This window comes from Spea bombifrons, chromosome 1 (genome assembly GCF_027358695.1).
Source record: "Spea bombifrons isolate aSpeBom1 chromosome 1, aSpeBom1.2.pri, whole genome shotgun sequence".
Lineage (NCBI taxonomy): Eukaryota > Metazoa > Chordata > Amphibia > Anura > Pelobatidae > Spea > Spea bombifrons.
In genome coordinates this window covers 153,794,286-153,813,549 of record NC_071087.1, presented here as the reverse complement: position 1 = coordinate 153,813,549, position 19,264 = coordinate 153,794,286, and the positions used below count along the sequence as shown (strand labels likewise).

At 39.5% G+C, this 19,264-nt stretch overlaps 1 protein-coding gene across 1 annotated transcript in view; it reads left to right on the top strand.

Moving 5' to 3' along the window:
* SPEF2 (sperm flagellar 2) overlaps window positions 1-19,264 on the top strand; it is a 46,643-nt gene that overhangs the window by 4,670 nt on the left and 22,709 nt on the right. The window contains exons 2-15 of the mRNA XM_053448129.1: window positions 2,545-2,647; window positions 3,601-3,853; window positions 4,100-4,270; window positions 5,434-5,574; window positions 5,762-5,841; window positions 6,362-6,551; window positions 8,039-8,227; window positions 8,597-8,784; window positions 10,146-10,314; window positions 16,712-16,931; window positions 17,613-17,740; window positions 18,201-18,261; window positions 18,700-18,782; window positions 19,143-19,246. Of these exons, the coding sequence (XP_053304104.1) occupies window positions 2,545-2,647; window positions 3,601-3,853; window positions 4,100-4,270; window positions 5,434-5,574; window positions 5,762-5,841; window positions 6,362-6,551; window positions 8,039-8,227; window positions 8,597-8,784; window positions 10,146-10,314; window positions 16,712-16,931; window positions 17,613-17,740; window positions 18,201-18,261; window positions 18,700-18,782; window positions 19,143-19,246 (2,080 nt within the window). The remainder of the gene's footprint in view (window positions 1-2,544; window positions 2,648-3,600; window positions 3,854-4,099; window positions 4,271-5,433; window positions 5,575-5,761; window positions 5,842-6,361; window positions 6,552-8,038; window positions 8,228-8,596; window positions 8,785-10,145; window positions 10,315-16,711; window positions 16,932-17,612; window positions 17,741-18,200; window positions 18,262-18,699; window positions 18,783-19,142; window positions 19,247-19,264) is intronic.

The window sequence follows — 19,264 nt, the reverse complement described above, 5'->3', positions numbered from 1 at the left end:
ATTCTGTCCCTATAGTATTCAGCTCCAAAGCCTTGCATTGAATATACGCCATAATGGTGCAGCGATCACTGTGATTTTTAGCGCTGGATCTCCATCCTTCGGTGGGGAAAATATTGCCCATATAAAAACTGGCATATAATAATACTGAGAATACATTTTATTTATACTTTACCAGTCAGCTCGTTTCAGCAGCGCCCTCCTCACCTGTTGTCTCTGTAAGTCCATTTGTTATGTTATATACTACTTGTTATGTCCTGTCTACCCATTGTACAGCGCTACGGAATTTGATGGCACTATATAAAACAATAAACAATCAATAATAATAATTATCCAAAGAGGAGATTATAGGATAGTTAAACCAGTATGCAGGGACCATTTATAAATTTTGTTATTTAATATTATTTTTAATATATGTATTATTCTGTTTGTTTTTACTTGTTAACCAAAAGAGTATTTTTTAATTAAAAAAAATAAATTTAATTTAAGATTCAATAGATAATGGTAATTGGATATACTTTCAAAATATAAAAATATAATCTGGATTTTCATTTCATTAAAGTCTATTCTGACCGGCCCTCTTTGACACGTATGTATTTAACCAAAAATATGTTACAGTACCCAAAGCATCAACCCAGATTGCGACCACTGATCCACTTTACACGTTTTTGTACAAATAAAACATGCTCCTGGAAGTAGTGCCTCGTTTACCAGATAATTAACTTTTAATATACCGTAATATACATGAGTTTTTTATACAGATTTTCCCCAATCATTTAAATATGTCAAGATTGTTAATTAACAGATCACCGAAGACTCTTCATATTGGCCCTGCATATATTCATACAATGTTATAATATCCCCTATATTATACATTTCTATTGTATATATAAATACAACTTTTTAAACTCTCTCTTTATAACTTCAATCTCCTTATTGATTTGTAGCCCCCGTTTGCACCTTTTTTAGTTCCATAATGTCCTTTTTAAGGAAGGGTGCCCAGAATTATGTTAGATGTATACTGTTTGATCAGGTACAACAGACATGCGGCGGGAATATAATAATAATACCGTATTTGCTCGATTATAAGACAAGGTTTTTTTCAGAGCAAATGCTCTGAAAAATACCCCTCGTCTTATAATCGGGGTCGTCTTCTAATCAGACCTCAAATAGAGGTCTGATTAGGAGACTAAGATCCAGATCCCCCGCACCGCTGCAGGGGACCTGGATCCTCCTGTCGTCGCCCCCCCCCCCACACACACACACACACTTACCGGTGCTTCCGGAGGTGAAGTTGGCAGCGGGGGTTTGTATGCGTCCGTCGCAAATACCTTCCCCGACTGTCAGAGATCAGAGTTCAAGAGTTCCTGATCTCTGACAGCCGGGGAAGGTATTTGCGACGGACGCATACAAACCCCCGCTGCCAACTCCACCTCCTTCCGGCTGCCGCGGAATGAGACGTCAACCCGCTGCCCCGGCAATACAGCAGGAAATTGGAAGCACCGGTAAGTAAGTGTGTGTGTGTGTGTGTGTGTGTGTGTAGGGCATTTCTGGAATGCCTTACACCCCTATATGCCACTCTGGCACTTAGGGGGTTAAAAGGCATATTATGGGGCAGAGTGGCATATAGGGAGGTATAAGGCATTTCAGGAGGCAGAGTGGCGTTAAGGGGGCATTTAATAGTGCACTCTGCCTCCTGAAATGCCTTATACCTCCCTATATGCCACTCTGCCCCATAATATGCCTTTTAACCCCCTAAATGCCAGAGTGGCATATAGGGGTATAAGGCATTTCTGGAGGCAGAGTGCTCTATATAATGCCTTTTAACTCCCTTAATGCCACTCTGCCTCCTGGAATGCCTTATACCTCCCTATATGCCACTCTGCCCCATAATATGCATTTTAACCCCCTAAATGCCAGAATGGGATATAGGGGTATAAGGCATTTCTGGAGGCAGAGTGGCACATAGGGGGTCAAAAGGCATACCATGGGGCACAGTGGCATATAGAGGGTTAAAAGGCATATCATGGGCCACAGTGCCATATTGGTGTGGCAAGCCTGGGGGCAGATGTGCGTAACTGGGGGACAGGTTGGAAAATACAAGAAATAAAAACAAAAAAAAAATATTTTTCTCAATCATAGCTTTTATTAAAAAAAATAGTTTACATGAATTAACATTTACTGGTAAAACTTTTTTCCTTTAGGGTCGTCTTATATTCAGGCTTTTTCTTTTTTTCCTAAGTTAATATTCAGATTTTGGGGGGCCGTCTTATAATCAGGGTCGTCTTATAATCGAGCAAATACGGTAATAACCGTGGAAACACACGGCTGTATGGAAAGTTTTCAGCAACTTTAGTGCTATACGTAACTTGCTTTGTATACCTGTGTTCGTATTATACTCAAGATTTAAATGTGTGTTTATATCCAGTGTGGTCACCCTGCTTCCCAGTTACCTTATTTACTTAATATTTACATATTTCCTCCCCCGTTTTATACCATAAGGCCAGTTACGCTGTTGCTGTCTCTCTAATCCTATTTCGTTTTCAGACCCGAAGTGTTTTGCGAAGGAATTTGCCACGGGGTATCTCATCGGAGAAGTCCTACATAAGTACCAGCTGCAAAATGACTTTGATCAGTTTTCACAAAACAGGTGGGCCTCAAAAGAGATATACCGAGCCAGGAGCTCTTTCCATTTGTCCGGGCAGGTTTAGGACATTTTTTACCCTATAGTACATCACATGACATTATAGTACATTATATAGTATATGTCTTTTCATATAGATTACCGATAGAATTAACAGTAATAACATCCCCTGATGTTAGTGGGTGGTCCCGCTGATATTGGTGGGCGGTCCCACTGACATCGGGGAAGTTCCCTCTGATGTTGGGGGCTTTCCTGCATGTAAATGACAAATGGGCGGGGAGCTGGGCGTGTCAAGAGGATTCGGGTCTTGACCCGGAGAGGTCCCAGGTATGGTAATAATATAAATATCATACTGAAGCAAAGCACATCATTTCTGATATTTCACTTGTGTGAGTTTAGACAGACTAGAGTGTAGAGCTCTTCCTTTATTGATGAGTTCAAAAGTGGGCAGAAACAGGCAGTTTCCAACAGGGCTGAAATTAGAAAGGTTTGGTTCCAGTATTTACGTAGGCCCAGAGACCCTAACCCTTCGCTGCTGTCCATGTTAAAAAAAGCCCCCTTACCCCTTATCCCACCACATGTTGCAGAAGAGCTCGCCTTGGCCTTTTATTTTACTTTAAATAGTTCCTACCTTTAAAACAATGCATCAGTATTCAAGGTAGTGCTATAGGGGGAAGTATACTAGGGGGGGCCAAAAATATGAGCCCTATACAACTGTTCTCTCACCCCCAATGGCGGCCGTAGTTTCTGTCCCTCATGAGTGAATACATGATACGTCACGACACTTCTATTCAGCGGAAACTCAGACACCAGACAAACTCTACCAGCGAGGTTGGCTGATTTTCAACATATCTGTCTTCATGCTATATGCTTCTATATTATCCACAGGAACAAGGCATTATTTGAATACAAAAAGTCATGTAATATATAGCTTGAAAGAAAAATTTTTTTCCCCCCAGAGCCGCCATCTCCAAACTAAACAACTTTACTCGCATTGAGCCCACACTCCAACTTCTGGGTGTCCCTTTCGACCAGAACGTGGCTCAGAGTATTATGTCAGAACATCACGGAGCAGCCACGCGACTCCTGTACCAAATGTACATTGCCCTGCAGAAGAAGAAGAAGACCGGGCTGACGGGAGTCGCCATGGAGACGATGAGGCCGGCGGCTCCTGCGAAACTGCAAAGCATGGGCTCTGAAATGTATAGAGAGGTAGGATGCTATAGTAAATATATACATAATATATTTACAATATATAGTAAATATATTCCTCTAGTCATGTACTGTGGTATGCATGTATCATGGCTCCCTACAGAAAATTAGAAAACTTCCAGCTACTTGTTTAGCCGAAGTTTTGGGATGAGTTGAAACATTGAAATAATATAATATGTATGCTAGTTTTTAATTCTTTATAGTTTTTTTTAAATAAATGATAACTGCTGATTTTCTTCTTGTTAGCGTCTAAAATCCATTGTGCCCCGCCAGTCTGATATAAGCTTGCAGCAAGTCACCGAGCAGTTTAATTTAAAAAGCAAAGAGATGAATGAAAAAATAGCTCAAATACAAAGTGAGGAACTGCAGAAGATTCAGAAGATACAGGAAGAGCTGAGGCTGCAGGACATAGAAAAGGTAAAATGCTTTGATATGGTCTTTAATTTGGGGGATTTTGGGGATTTTTTTAAACAAAGATTGTATAAATGTGCATTACAAGTCCACAGCGTCCAAAAATAGATAAACCATCTTAACTACTCGTCGTAGGATGAATTTTCCTTTTCCCCTCCGATGCCCTACCACGCTTTAGTGGAAGGTAATTTTTGTTCTAGCAGCCTTAAAAAGGTCTTTAATTTCAGAATTTTTTTTAAAAAAGTGTGCATAAGCAAAAGGCAGTTCCAGTAAATTGAAAACAGTTTGTGTATTTGATCATTTTTAATGTGCTCTTTACAATACCTTTTATAAAGTTGTTCTAGTGTAGCTCAGCCTCAACAACCTTCTATGGCATACAATACAAGTTTGAGACGCCTGCCAAGAATGGACAGCTGCTTGATACCCTGTCTTTCCTTACTTGGAGCATCTCAGGTTTTATCTGTCTATCTCAATCAACATATCAGTCTGATCCCGTCCACAAATTCAGTCCTGAACCCGAAATGTGAGGCAAAAAAACCAACAACCACAGATGTATTTTTCCTCCTTCATGGCCCTTGTCAGTGGGGTCCGGTTGGTATCACTCCAGATGCAAGACAGCATGGAGGACGGAGATTTTTTTTCTCTGTAATGGTACAAGAAAGCTAAAACCAGATATGCTCCGAAACGGCGACGTACAGTAGGACAGGCTATGAGGCGGCTGTCCGTTCTTGTAGAGCATCTCAAATGTGTTTTGCATGGTAACCTTCTATGACTTTTTGGTTGAACACTAGCCCTAAATGTACATCATTCCCCACTGTTATTTATTCAACAAGGTCACAGTTAGTCTTCATACCCTAGAGAGAACATAATTATTTCAGGCTACAACCTACCAAGCATATACGTTGAAATAAGGACACATTCCGTGAAATCTATTCATCTTAACCGTGGAAGAATCAGAATCTCACCAGCTACATTTTATAGATCTGCAGCAAGTCCAGCTATATAGTTCAGTCTGCTTTAAATTCAACAAACTCTCACAAAGCTTTCATAGAACCGAGTTACATTCAAGCTGTGTAAAGCGAGTAGATCTTCTGCTTTTAAAGAATTCTTTTTGTAATTAAAAAATTTGAGTTGGTTCATGTTTGTGACGGTAATGTGATTTCCAACAGCTTCGCAGGGCAAGAAGGAGACAAAATGAAATAATGGCACGAATTCAGGCTGCCATTGTACAGATTCCAAAACCGCCTCAAAATCGCTCGGTGAAAGCGATAGAAGCACAGAAGATGCTCAAGAAGAAGAAAGAGGCACAGGTCTGTTTCAGTCTCGGAACTGCAAATGTCATAAATGATTAATTATTATGATTATCATAAATAACCGTATCACCATGTGCGAGGACAACGAAAACACAGTCTCACACTTTCTTTTACAATTTTAAAACCAGGCATGTCTGCATAAATACATGACTTCATAATAAATCGCTCGTTTTTATGCTTGTAGGATGTTTATAGAGAGTTGGCGAAATTCGAAAAGACGGTGAAAAGGGACGGCTTGTCCAACAGCGTGTCTCCGAGTTCTAGGTAATGTATTTTTACACACCGGTCTGCCATTCATTTTGTCTTTCGGATGAAATGTCCTTCTGGTGTGCACCACAATAAATTATTTAGATTTTCTCTGTTCATATTTTAAAGTTAGATTAGTTGATGAGATGTTTCTATTCATAATACTCCTAAAATGATCGCTTCTTGTTATCTGCTCCAGTTATGAAATTTTTGACAACGATGTATAATCCTGCCTTGACTCCACTTCAAACTAAAAATAAAAAAGTTAATAAAAATAAATATATTTTAAAAATGATAAAGGGTTCCCCAGAACCCCCAATTAAACAAGGAGGTGGCAAGTAACCAATCTTCCTTTTTCACGTACCCCAAAAGATTAAGCTAAAATTTCATTTTTTAATAATGAAATATCTGGAAGAGCAGCCATTTAACGGGTATAAAATATGTATACCAGATTTCACTATACAAACTCACTTCATAGAGTAGATTAATAATAATAGCAATAATAATAACGGCATTGGTGGAACCGTCTTTACTCTAGGAGCCCGACTTTACAAAGACTACAATCAACTGGTAGCATTGGGACTGCTTTGCTAAAACCGGATACAAGTGATGATTATGTCAAGAGAATCCAGAAACGCCTGGAAGAAGACACCGTAGCACGCGATCAACGAGAAAAAAGACGCCGCCGAATCCTGATGGAACAGCTCACCGCTCATGGCGCGCAGGAGGTAAGAAGAATATTCAATATAACTTTTCCTCGGATTTACTTTGAATATTAAATCTATGAGTTCATAATTTGGTCTGACGTGTAGCTCACATTACCATATTAAATATTTTGTTTATTTAATTATGTAAAATATGGTATGCATGTGTGTACAGTCTAAGACCCATAAGAACTAAAGTGCTTAGGATACAGTGATTATGATGAATCCCACTATTCATTTGGAAAGGCAGCTATTTTGAGTGTACCCTTATTGTGATTTAGGTGTAGAAGTTAAGGGGGATACAGAATACCGACAATACAGTAGGGGGATATGCGGAACATGTGAACGTCTTGGGCTCTAGAAGTTGTAGATATAGTGATCTGCCACTAGATGTCTGTGTATATTAAGGAATAAAGGACAGTCTTGTGAATGACAATACTGATTGCACTACAACTGAAAACTTAAATATACATAAGACCCAAAATTCTAGCCCTAACCATCCCAGGGTGACCTGTTTTAAACAAGTCTATTCAAAACACGTCAATATTCTTCATTATGATTCGCAAATACAGCCCAAAACTCCCAAAATTCAACCCAAAACCCAATGTTTATTGCTGTATTGCGGCTTTTGTTCACACTTGACAACAAACAACCACACAGCGCATCTCGTCTTCCCATGAAGAGACTCAGACCTCAGTCTTATCTTAGTTTCAGGATAACCATATGCCTGTCCCATGTATGTTTAAATTCCCTCACATCTGCCACTTCTGCTGGGAGGCCAGCCTTCTCAGTAAAATAAAACTTCTTTACCTTGCATCTAAGCCTCCGAATCACATAATCAGTGCTAGGTCTTATTTGCTATTAAATAAGTACCGCATTCTGGAACTGATTTGATTCCTATGGCACCATTCTAAAGGAGCACAATGTGTGATACCTACTATATGACCTTCAAGATATCGCACAATGACCACTATTTACATCTAGGGCTTGTGTTAATGCAGAAATATATTTATGTATCATTTTAAAGGAATATGGTTAAAATTAAGATTTTATTTTAACATGGCTTCATTTTAAAGCCCCCTCCGATTAAAAGAGAAGTTTTTAGCGTGAAATAGCAGGACATCAGTGCTTCAGTGATCATCTTAAGGCCAGGGAAGCTGGTACAGCAAATGCAACTTGTATTTTATAACATGGCTTCTAAAATTGGATGATTGCGTCTTTGTCACCTCATCAAATGATCAAGGAGAAACCCACCTTGACCTCTAATGTGGATAGTGTGGGACGTCACGTTGCTCCCCATTTATTTTGGGGCGCAGACATGTGTGTCCTTGAGGTTCCCAGGTCTAATAAGTCTAAGACTTTTCACTGCAAGACAAAACAAGTATTGGGTGCAGAGAAGGGCATAAATTTGCTGAAGGTTCTGTTGTTAAATATGAGTTTTCTGATTAAATTGGTCACCGCATTTATTTTGATTTACAGCTATATAAAGTACAGAGTTTTTCCTTTTTCAGGAGGCGTTCCGGGAGGAGCAACTTATCAATCGCTTAATGAGACAATCTCAGCAAGAACGAAGAATCGCAGTCCAACTCATGCACGTTCGACACGAGAAGGACATTTTGAAGCAGAACAGAATTTTCCGGGAGAAGCAGTACGAAGAGCGGCGTGAGAGAGAGTTCCGAGAAGCACTCGACAGAGAAGCGGTACATAGTAATTATAGTGATTTCTTTAATTACCTGGTTAATTATGTTGTTTTACCCTAAACTCATCAAAGAGGACGCATGCGCAATAGTTCTTAAAACCTATTTTTCTGTAGCTACCAACCTTTGTCATGGAAGTTGTGATGTTCCCAAAGAGAGCATCATTATCACAAGAATAGTCGTATCTGAAGCATTTGAACAGGACTGGCATAGCCGCAAGACATTCATAAAATCCCAAATACCCCCAAAACCCCTTGATAAGGCTCCCTTCATGGACAGATGAAGTGTCCAGGAGGACCACCCCTCCTGAAGCCACCTGCCCATACCTTTTCTATAACTGCTTGTTCTCTAACACATTTCTTTTATCAACAGGCCATTGAAAAGCAGGCAAAGCTCGACCGTGAAGATGAGATACGTAAAGTGCAAGAGATCCACGAGCTGATCGCCGCAGAGCGTGCAGAGGCTCGGTATAAGAAGCACTATTTAATCTGCCAAGAGATAATGAGCCAGATTGTAGATCTGGTCACTAAAACAGGGGAATACAGAGAGCTGACAAACAGGTACTTTCCTTTGTAATTAGGTCACGATCTGCAAATCATGAATATGTCTGCGTTGCTGAAGTTAACCTTTGTTACAAGTTATCGTATAACCGACATGGGGTCTATTCACTAGAGTTTCTTCAATGTGCGTTATGAAGACCTCATTCCCAGGGACCTTGGTTGGCCCTACGTAACGCATAATGTATAGTTATTGTCCCACTTACTCTGCAGACTTTAACACTATGGCAACTAAATGCAGCATTAGAAACATTATTCACACCACTGCTGTGTGTCTGCACTCTTCCCAAAAATACTTCTTTAATCATGTAAAAATCATGTTTTATCATGTTTGCCTCATTAATATGGTTTGCAGGAACGTTTATGTGACGCAAAAAGCAGACACTGATTGGTTGTTGCCATAGATACGGTGATTAAACCTTAACTAATAAGCAATTAATGGTTTGTCTTCAGTGCAACATGCTAGGTTTTCTCAAACATCAGCTTATTTATAGAGCGATTCATCATGCAGCACAATCTTGTGCTGTTGTCATCCCTGCTTAATGGATTTAGGGTGTTAAAACTAAAAACTTATCTGCAAACTCCAGAATCTGGATGAGTCCAAGGATTTGGTTAGATGCTTTAGTGTTTAGCTGTATCCATGCTGGCCCCTTATGTCTTGTAAGTATCATTCTCCAGTTTTCTTTTTTTCAGTCCCATATAGCGCTATGATACAGATTCTTCGTTTATTGGGGATAATGATTGATTTTTAAATATCAAAGCCATTGCCAATAAGATTTTGTGTTTATGTTTATCAGATTAGTTTTACCGTGGTACAATACAAATATTGATGCTAATATCAGTATACCAGTGAGATTTGGAAGCGATGAATATGGAAAAGTAACTCGGATTAAGAGACAAACTGATGCAGGGTGTTGGAATCCCAATCAGAGATCCTACATTTAAAACACAATGCCGAGTGGAGGATGCATAGACCCATCAAGAATGTTGATTATCGCTGGTATTAATAAAGTGCAAATTTGGTGGAATGATCTGTTAACCATTTCATCTAAAGTCAGACTGAAGACCTGTGAGGTCCTAAGTATCAATATTTTACTTTCTGAATGTGCTAGTCAGTAAAAGGAATCACTAATGTGTACTGATCCAAGATGCTGCTACTAGATAAGTAGGTATTTGACTCAGGAATCAGTATTCCTGTAGAGTAGCCCATACAAGCCACTAATGTACTGCTCCAGAAGACTTTTACATGGAATAATACGGTATAGACTAGACAGATCAGGGAATGCATAGCAACCACAAGCTTTTGCTCTGTCCACCTCTTTATATAGATGTTCCATAAAAGTATAATCTTGATTCTTCCCCAGAATGATTCCTACCAAGTTAATGCGTGAGTGGAAGGAACTGTTTTTCACCGGGTATACACTCTATGAAGGAGAACCAGTTGACCCATTGCCTTCAGAACCGACACCAGAACAGCTTGCAGAACTGGAGAAAGAGCATCTATTGGATGAGAAAGATTATGAAGAATACAAGGTACCCCTGACAAATGCAGTATGTTAAAATGTAACAGCCCTGTCTCTTTTCACAAAATAATTTGCTTATTCTGTATTTTTTATCGTAATAAAACATGCATTTTGTATCAGTTGGTGAATGCTATGCTTTTATTGCATTGGTCATTTGTTTGTACATAGTTTTCATTTTCGTTCTATTACGTGAGCTGTGATGTGCTTTGACCCACCAAATGTGGTTTAGATACCAAATGGAAGAAGATGCAGACCTCATGGAACTAAAACATGGCAGGACTTTAACTGACCCTCATATTATTGGCGTCACCAAGGTCTCCACTGGAGATACTGTGTCCCCCTTCTTCGAGAACAAACAAAGAATGTTAAGCAGAGCACAAAAATAAATCTAAAAACCGATCCATTGATTCAATCCACAGTAATGAAATAAAAGGGCATGTTGCAGTATACTGTAAATGCTTATGAATAAGTCTGAGGAACGTTTGTATTCATTTGGCAGCCATTACTGTTTAATGGCATCTGGTTCTTGTTGGGGTGAAAACAGTGATGCATTAATCTGTGGCACTGCCATAGGTCTGACCCAGGACAGCTCCCCCTGATGCCATTTCCACTGTCCTTACTGGTGTGTGCTGGGATGTGATGTCATAAAGGGCATACGTTATATGGGAATAGTACACAGTGCTTCGTAGCGTAAATGAGCAGTTTGGCGAGATCAGAGATCTCCCTGGTGTGCGGCTTATTGAGCACCAGCGACCCTGATCTGCCCCTGGTTTGGTAGCAGAGGGGCTATAGCCCCCCTGAACCTGCCACATAATAACAGCAGGTTCGGTGATGGATGGATGATAAATCTCGTAGTCACAGCTATCTTCCGCAGTCATTGGCTTGCCAATAATAAAGTATTACACATGAGAGAACGTGTTTATGGAGCCTTTCATCAGTAACCTACCTAAGAAGCTAATAAAAAATGATCTGTAGATCACGTGGAATCCCACGTGCTGTTCCTTCTGGCACACTAAGCTTTTATAGAAACATAGAAAAATAGAATCTGATAACAGATAAGAACCTCAAACTCTATTTGGCCTTTGATCTTGTCTTATAATCAGGATAGCCCTGTGTCTAGAGCGTTTAATATTTAATAACACATTATTATGTGTATATAATGACTTTCAAGCATGAATTTACTGATCCCTTTTTGTCTTGTTTGTAAAATATTTACCACGACAGTGACGCGTGTTTTACCACTTCCTGACACTACACGCATGTTTTGTTCTTAGGGAGGCTGGAGTTAGCAGATTGTTGTCACCTGAGCGTCTTTTCTTTTATCTCCCTTCCTTAGGTTGTTGTTTATTGTACAAGTTGTACTAGCAAAAAAAACCAACTAAGTAAAGGAATGAAAAATATGAATGAATGTGGCAAGGAGCCGCACTAAAAACAAATAAAGTAAACTATGATGTGATATTTAAACCATTAAATATTTAAGGGTGCGGTTCTATTTATTCTGCTGAATTTAATTTAAGCAGAGCCCTCCTTACCATTTGGTTCTGTAAGTTAAATATATACTACTTTTTATGCCCTGCTTGCCCATTGTACAGCACTGTGGATTATGAGGGCGCTATATAAATGTATAAATAGTAATACTAACTAATGCATCTTTAGAAACATCATTCTTAGTACTACTGAAATAATTATTTAATAATATAACATTTTTTCTCATTCATAATTTTTTCAGGGGCTACTAAATTGCCATGTGACACTAAAGGAGGCACTGCTAGGTTGTTTTGCGTGTTCCGTCACCATTTTTATTTCGTCTGATAACATTTTCAGATAAAAAAAATAAAATCTGCAGTTTTTATGCCTAAAAATGAATGTGTTGCTTAAGTGGAACAGAACCTTGAAAAGGAAAGTCTATGGAAGTATCTGTATAGTTAGCAATAGTTTAGTAAAGTAAAGAGATAGATCGCAGGCACTGCATTATGGGATATAGTCACATTTACCTTGAAAATAGAAAAAAATATTATTTTAGAAAGATTTCATTAATCAAGTAGACAAATGTTACCTGCTATCATTTGGAGGAATCATTTTAATTAAATACATATAAAAATCAGCAGAGGACATCTTTGGTGCAAGAGTCAAGTACAGCTGAGTGGCCCCTCACCCTCCCCTGTAGGGTACACAGAAGCACACACACACACTTACTTACACATACATCCACTTACACTAACACCTACATATACTCACTCACTCTAACACACTAAATATACCACATTACATGACCTGAATGATTCAGACGCTAGCACAATGCTTTTAATGCACTTTCAAAGAAGAGTCAAACTGCCCTATTTTAGGTTTTTTTCTAAAGAAAAAAAAGCTTTACCAGCAAATGTGCAAAATATACTTTTGTGTTTGACGAAATAAGGTCACACATCAAAGCTTTTTTTCTAGACTTCCCAAGTGTCCCTTTTTATGAGTGTCCTCCTTTTCCTAATCTCTCTTTCCTTGTCTGATTTGCCTTTTTTACTTAGAGGCTCGGAATGTTCTACAGCTCTGATGTTCTACAGCTCTAGTGTTCTACAGCTCTGATGTTCTACAGCTCTGATGTTCTACAGCTCTAGTGTTCTACAGCTTTAATGGTTTACAGCTCTAGTGTTCTACAGCTCTAATGTTCTACAGCTCTGATGTTCTACAGCTCTAGTGTTCTACAGCTCTAATGTTCTACAGCTCTAGTGTTCTACAGCTCTAGTGTTCTACAGCTCTAATGTTCTACAGCTCTAGTGTTCTACAGCTCTAGTGTTCTAGAGCTCTGATGTTCTACAGCTCTGATGTTCTACAGCTCTAGTGTTCTACAGCTCTAATGTTCTACAGCTCTGATATTCTACAGCTCTGATGGTCACAATAATGTGTGTGGAAACAGCATGTGTTTCTAGATCAATAAATACACACATAGTACACTAAATAAAAATATGTAATAATTTTTAAGAGAAACAAAGTATTTATGTTAAAAACCCACATGACATGTATACATTACATATGCATGATCGTTCCTCCCCATTACATTTTTCTTCCTTATTACTAGTGTTTCAGGTTTCTGCATTAGTTTTATGTCACATTTTGTTTCTTCACTTTCCTTAAATATTTTATGTAAAATCGTCTCGACTAACATAAACCGATCAGCCATTACATTCTGAGCGCTGACAGGTGAAGTGTAAATAACACTGATAATCTTGTTATCATGGCGCCCGTCAGTGGGGGGGGATATATTAGGCAGCAAGTGAACATTTCATCCTCAAAGTTGGAGTGTTAGACGCAGGAAAAATGGGCAGCGTAAGGATCTGAGCGACTTTGTTAAGGGACAAATTGTGATGGGTGGACGACTGGGTCATAGCATCTCCAAAACGGACCAAAAGTGGTCTAAGGAAGGAAAAGCGTTGAACTGGCGACAGGGGTCTTGGATGGCCAAGGCTTATTGATGCACGTAGGGGGCGAAGGCTGGGCCTGTGTGGTCAAATACAACAGACGAGCTGCTGTCAGAACACACAGAGCATCGCAGTTTGTTGTGTATGGGGGCCGCGTAGCCGCAGACCAGTCATGGAGCCCATGCTGACCCCTGTCCACTGCCAAAAGTGCCTACAATGGGCACGTGAGCATAAGAACTGGACCACGGAGCAATACCAGAAGGTGGCCGGTCTGATGAATCACGTTTTCTTTTGCATCACGTGGATGGCCGGGTGCGTCGCTTACCTGGAGAACACGCGGCACCGGGATACATCCATGGATGCCGCACCTCGCAACTTACAGGACTTACAGGATCTGCTGCTAACGTCTTGGTGCCGGATACCACAGCACACCTTCAGAGGTCTAGTAGAGTCCATGCCTCGACTGGTCAGGGCTGTTCTATCGGCAAAAGGGGGACCTCCATAATATTAGGCAGGTAGTCATAATGATCGTGTATATTTCACTATAGTTTGTAACATTTTATAAATTTAAGGAAGTGTTTTTTAGGGTTGAAAATGATAGACATGAGGACGATGGGCGATTTGGGTATAGGGTAGAAGTGACGGGTCCTTCATCTTGTTGATTGACATTTTTTTTGTGAAGTTCTAAACATTTTGCTCATTTCTAGATCCCTAACAATAGGCAACTTTATATTTTATATTATAAGCTTTAAATCAGTTATTTGATTGCACTGTTCAAGAAGGAACCTTTTCATAAAAAGATATCAATGTGGCATAAGTAGATTTGGTGAAGTTCACCTATTCATTCCTGTAGATTAATATAACCATAAATTCATTGTTCTGTATATTTCTTGGACTACATGCTCAAATTTCCCCCTTTGAAGAAGAACTTTATAGTTTCACTTTATCTTTCACTGTTTTGTATTAAATGGAAAGTCCCGTGGATTTTATGTTGATGTTTTAAACAGTATTGTACATAGTAATGGAATTTAAAACTTAAGAAACAAAGGTTTTATTTAATTTTGTTCCCACAAACCTTTGTTATCTGCGTTCCAGAAGATCACCGTTGTATGGGGTCATGTGATATTTTGGTGACATTTCAAACTCAATCACATGCAGCTGATTTATGGAAATGTTACTGAAGTCCTTTCCCCTATGTGATTAAAACGACAACATTTGTAGACTAAGGATAAGTATAGAGAACTATGTGAAAACTATGATTGTTTCGAACAATCAAACAGCACAACATCACAAAAACTTTTTTGGAGTATTGAGTGCCACACTTATTATATATTGAAACAATGTCCAAAGTATGTGTTGTCAGATTGTCTTTTACATAGTTAATTAGGTTGAAAAAAGACATATAGTCCATTAAGTTTAATCATTCCAAAAAACCCATATTAGTTGATCCAGAAGAAGGCAAACCCCACTGAGACAGTAATGTCATCTCAAAGGGAAAAAATCCTTCTCGACTCCAAGGCAGTCAGACTCTCCCTGGATCATCATTCCCTTATCTACTTTTACTGGTGATAACCCTGTATGCGTTTCATATACAGAAAAACATCCAAACGGTTTTTAATATATGAATCGAATCGGCCAGAACGACTTCCGATGGCAGCCTACAATTTAACCTCCATAACAGTAAAGACTCCTTCTCTTTATTTAAGATTAAAGCTCCTTTCTTCCCATTGTGCTTAAGTTATTGGGCAAAAAATATTTAAGAAAATATTGGTTTTTCTCCATTTCTTAAAAAAGAGCAAGTATCTTTATACATCTTATGACGTAGACCTGTAACTGTTCATGCTTACTCCGCATGCACCCCAAAACAACATTGGTTTATGGAGAGTGTATACTTATGTTGGAAAGATCAATATATTTTATATTGTTTTCTCGCGGCCACTTTTCTCTTAATTCTGTATCCAATTTACATATCAAGCAAAATAGTTGCCAGATAGTTGGGATTTGGCAGCTTAAAACTTAGTAGGATTGTGAGCGGGTATCATAACAGGGCTGTAACTTGCACGGGGCAAGAGGGGGGTAGCTGTCCCAGGAGCCACACGATGAGGAACGCGTGAGCTTCCAGCAGCCGTGCCCCTATGCCTCCATCCGCCAAAGCTGCTAGGTGATATTGGCGCATGGTGTGACCTCTGGCCTGACCTGCGCTGATGTCAGCGGCTCTTTTCATGTTGCTTGTCTCAGGTTCTGTATCACAACTTGCTACCGTGAGGTGTTCCACATGAAAGGACGGCAGAGAGCTACATACTATCAGAGACATACCCTAAAGTATGCGGCAGCAGACGAAGAAATAGCAGTCTTGTCAAGCATCGTCTGTTTTTGCTTCCTGCGAACTCTCTTGTGGTTACTCTGCTGCACACAATGTATAATGAATACCGAAACGCACGCTTTTTCTTTTATGTGGATTCCGACAATGCCATTATATTGATTGTAACCGGAGACAGAGGAAGCGCAACACCAAAAGTAGACTGAGCAGCTGCTTATGGGCCCCACTGGTCTAAGAGGTTCAGAAGTCGGGGAGGGGTGGGATATATGTTTCTTTATCACTTAGGTTATATATAATAATCGCACGTATTTGTTCCTCAGATATGTGCTATTAAATAGTATGTGCTGGTTTCTTGCGTTGTTGTATGTACACGTAGGTCATTTTAGCAGAACCCCGGAATCTGAATGTATATGCCTCCTAGGGTCGGCTTCCCTTTCATTTTAATCTCTTCTATTATATTTCAGGTTTCTAAACTCTTCTATTTTTTGAGCCCTAAAAGCCTAAAGCCCCCTTGGAGAGCAAACCCCCTGAACACGCTGTCTCCCCCTGTATAGCTTATATATATATATATATATATATAATGTGTTGATAAATGAACTTATTTATGTAAAGTATGTTCACTGAGTGTGAATTTGTTGTGGTGGGATATTTAAAGCTGGTTCCCTTTGATGCAGACAATGTCAGGGGAATGGATAGCACCAGAAGATGCTGGCGTGAAAGCACCTGCAACCAACAACAACGTACTGGGACATGTGGTTACCCGGCTGTTGGAGATTGTCCATCCGCCAGAAGCCCCCTCACCACCACCTGTTTTCCCTCCATTCCCCATTAAAGGGTGCATTCTCGGAAAGCTGTTCTCAGGGAAGACCACGTGTGTGAACCATCTGGCGCAAGGTACAAGCCGATTTCATGATTTCCATTTATCTATTTGAGTAACACACGTTGTGCGATGTGCCAATGCCAACTTGTCAGTTTTCATTTCATTGGTAGATTCCATAGGCCTTCCCGGGTATCTGAGATGTTTACCTGAGTATTAATGTCTCACAAATGATGTCCTCTCACTTATATATAATTAATAGGGTATCGGGGTGAATAGCAGTACACCAGGCCTGGCTCTGACAGTAGTGCCCAAGCTGAGCAAATCAAGCCATAAACAGGAGGAAGGCTAGTATGGACCCAAAACATCACAAGACAGGGTCCTCGGCACATTCGCCTCTCCTGTCTTCCCAAACCTGAGCTGATCCAGGAGTAGAGCTCACCCACCCACAGGAGGAAACATATGATCATAACGTTTAATGGACATTTTTTCGCATTTACCCAATATATTTGTATAGAGGAACTAATTTCAAACAGAAAATCTGTCCAAACTATATAGTAAGGTTGTATCAGGTTGTATCAGAGAGGAACACATGTATTGCAGAATATTTATTTTTGTTACATCTTACATGACATTTTAAAAAAAAAAACATTTACAAAATGTTAAATAATAAACAAAAACTATTTTATGATTTCATTTTATGATAAATTATGTGTTTTTTTACAAAGTACTTACACTGGCTTGTTGTATTGTGGCAGCTTACAGCCTACAGGTGCTAAACGTGGACATCCTTGTCCAGGAGGCGATGCAAGCGTATCACGAGGCTGAAACAGAAAACGCCACGAGCTCGTCCGAAGCAGGGCAATCGGAGACGGAAAAAGAGAAGGTGCGGTAAAGAGAACGTTACATGTTCTATGGATTCATTTCTGAATGATTTGCCCGAGCAATGAGTTGACTAAACCAGTTGTCCCTCCCTCTGGGAAAGGGTTCTATTGGGGTATATGAAAGAAGACGGATATAGATAGATAGACAGACAGATAGATAGATAGACAGATAGATAGATAGATAGATAGATTGATTGATTCCAAGCTTCCAATACCCTTTTCTCCTTCTGTATCAGTATGTGTAACGCATTTTAATACTATTGTCTTAAATATTTTCACTGTGCCCTGTTGTAACACCTCTTGATTATTGAATTCAGGTGTTTCAGACCCATTGCCACAGATGTATAAAATCAAACTCCTAGTTTAGGAACAGCAGCAACTCAGCCACAGAGTTTTAGACAAGACAAGTTTTAGCAAAATAATTTGCAAGGATATTTTTAAATGTTTTCTCATGTATTTTAGCTCCTGGAAAGTTCTTCCTCTGGTCTCAGTGGCTTGGAAGTTGATGACAGCATTACTAAACGTAAGTTATTTATCAGAATTGAACCATTATATAGAATACATAGAAATATTAGCTACTTTACCTGTATTTCATTTCATTCTCCCATGTAAACAACCAATGTCCTAGTGAGTGTTGAGAAACCCGGCTAAAAGGTCTTCAGTATTCTACCAGCACAGGGCTTGGCTTTTAAATGGGTCTCTTCGCTGCTAGATGTCCTCACTTTCAGCTGCTAACGTGTCGTACGTGTTTTGTTGTAGACACTTCTTACGCCCATGCAGTGCTGAGCACCATAAACTGTACCAATGGTTGTTTCATTGAAGCAATCGTCCGTATTGTGTTATAGTCACCAGTTATAGGTAGCTTTAGGTAGTTAGAAATAATAATAGCAATATATATTGAGCATATGCTGTATTAAATTTGACATGTTAATTGAAGCACTCTTCCATGTTGTATTTGTAGAATCTGAACCCAATCAGCCTGAAGATGAAGGATCTCAGCATCAAACCTCTAAGATGGCTAAAGATGAAGATGCCAGACCAAAGGTAAAGCCTGCTATTGGGTGCCTGAGTTTCTGGAAAGGTCTTTTCTTGTTTCCAGCAACTCCATTGTGTGCCCCCAGAGTCGAGCTCCATCAGTACCATCAATACCTTTCCTATGGGCGCTCACGAGGAGCAAAATCCTGCAGGGCGCCATCTTGTCTTCTCCTCTGTTTATAAGCTCTTCCGGAGCCATTGCTGGTAATAAAACTGGCTTTCTCCATTAACCTGCTATGGTTGTGCGATATGAAACAATGATTTTTATTAGCTATATCATATCACATGTACTTTCATATATAGTATTTTTTTGACTCATTATTTTCTGGGCCATTCCGTTGATCTGATTCCATAATCATTTTTTTGTAGCTTTCTGAACGTGCTCAGCTTGGTGGGATGCTGGAGAAGCACTTAAAGAAAGGAAAAGGAGCCCCTGATGAATTGCTCATTGAGGTTATTATTAAAGCCATCAAGTATGTACCTCATTTTAT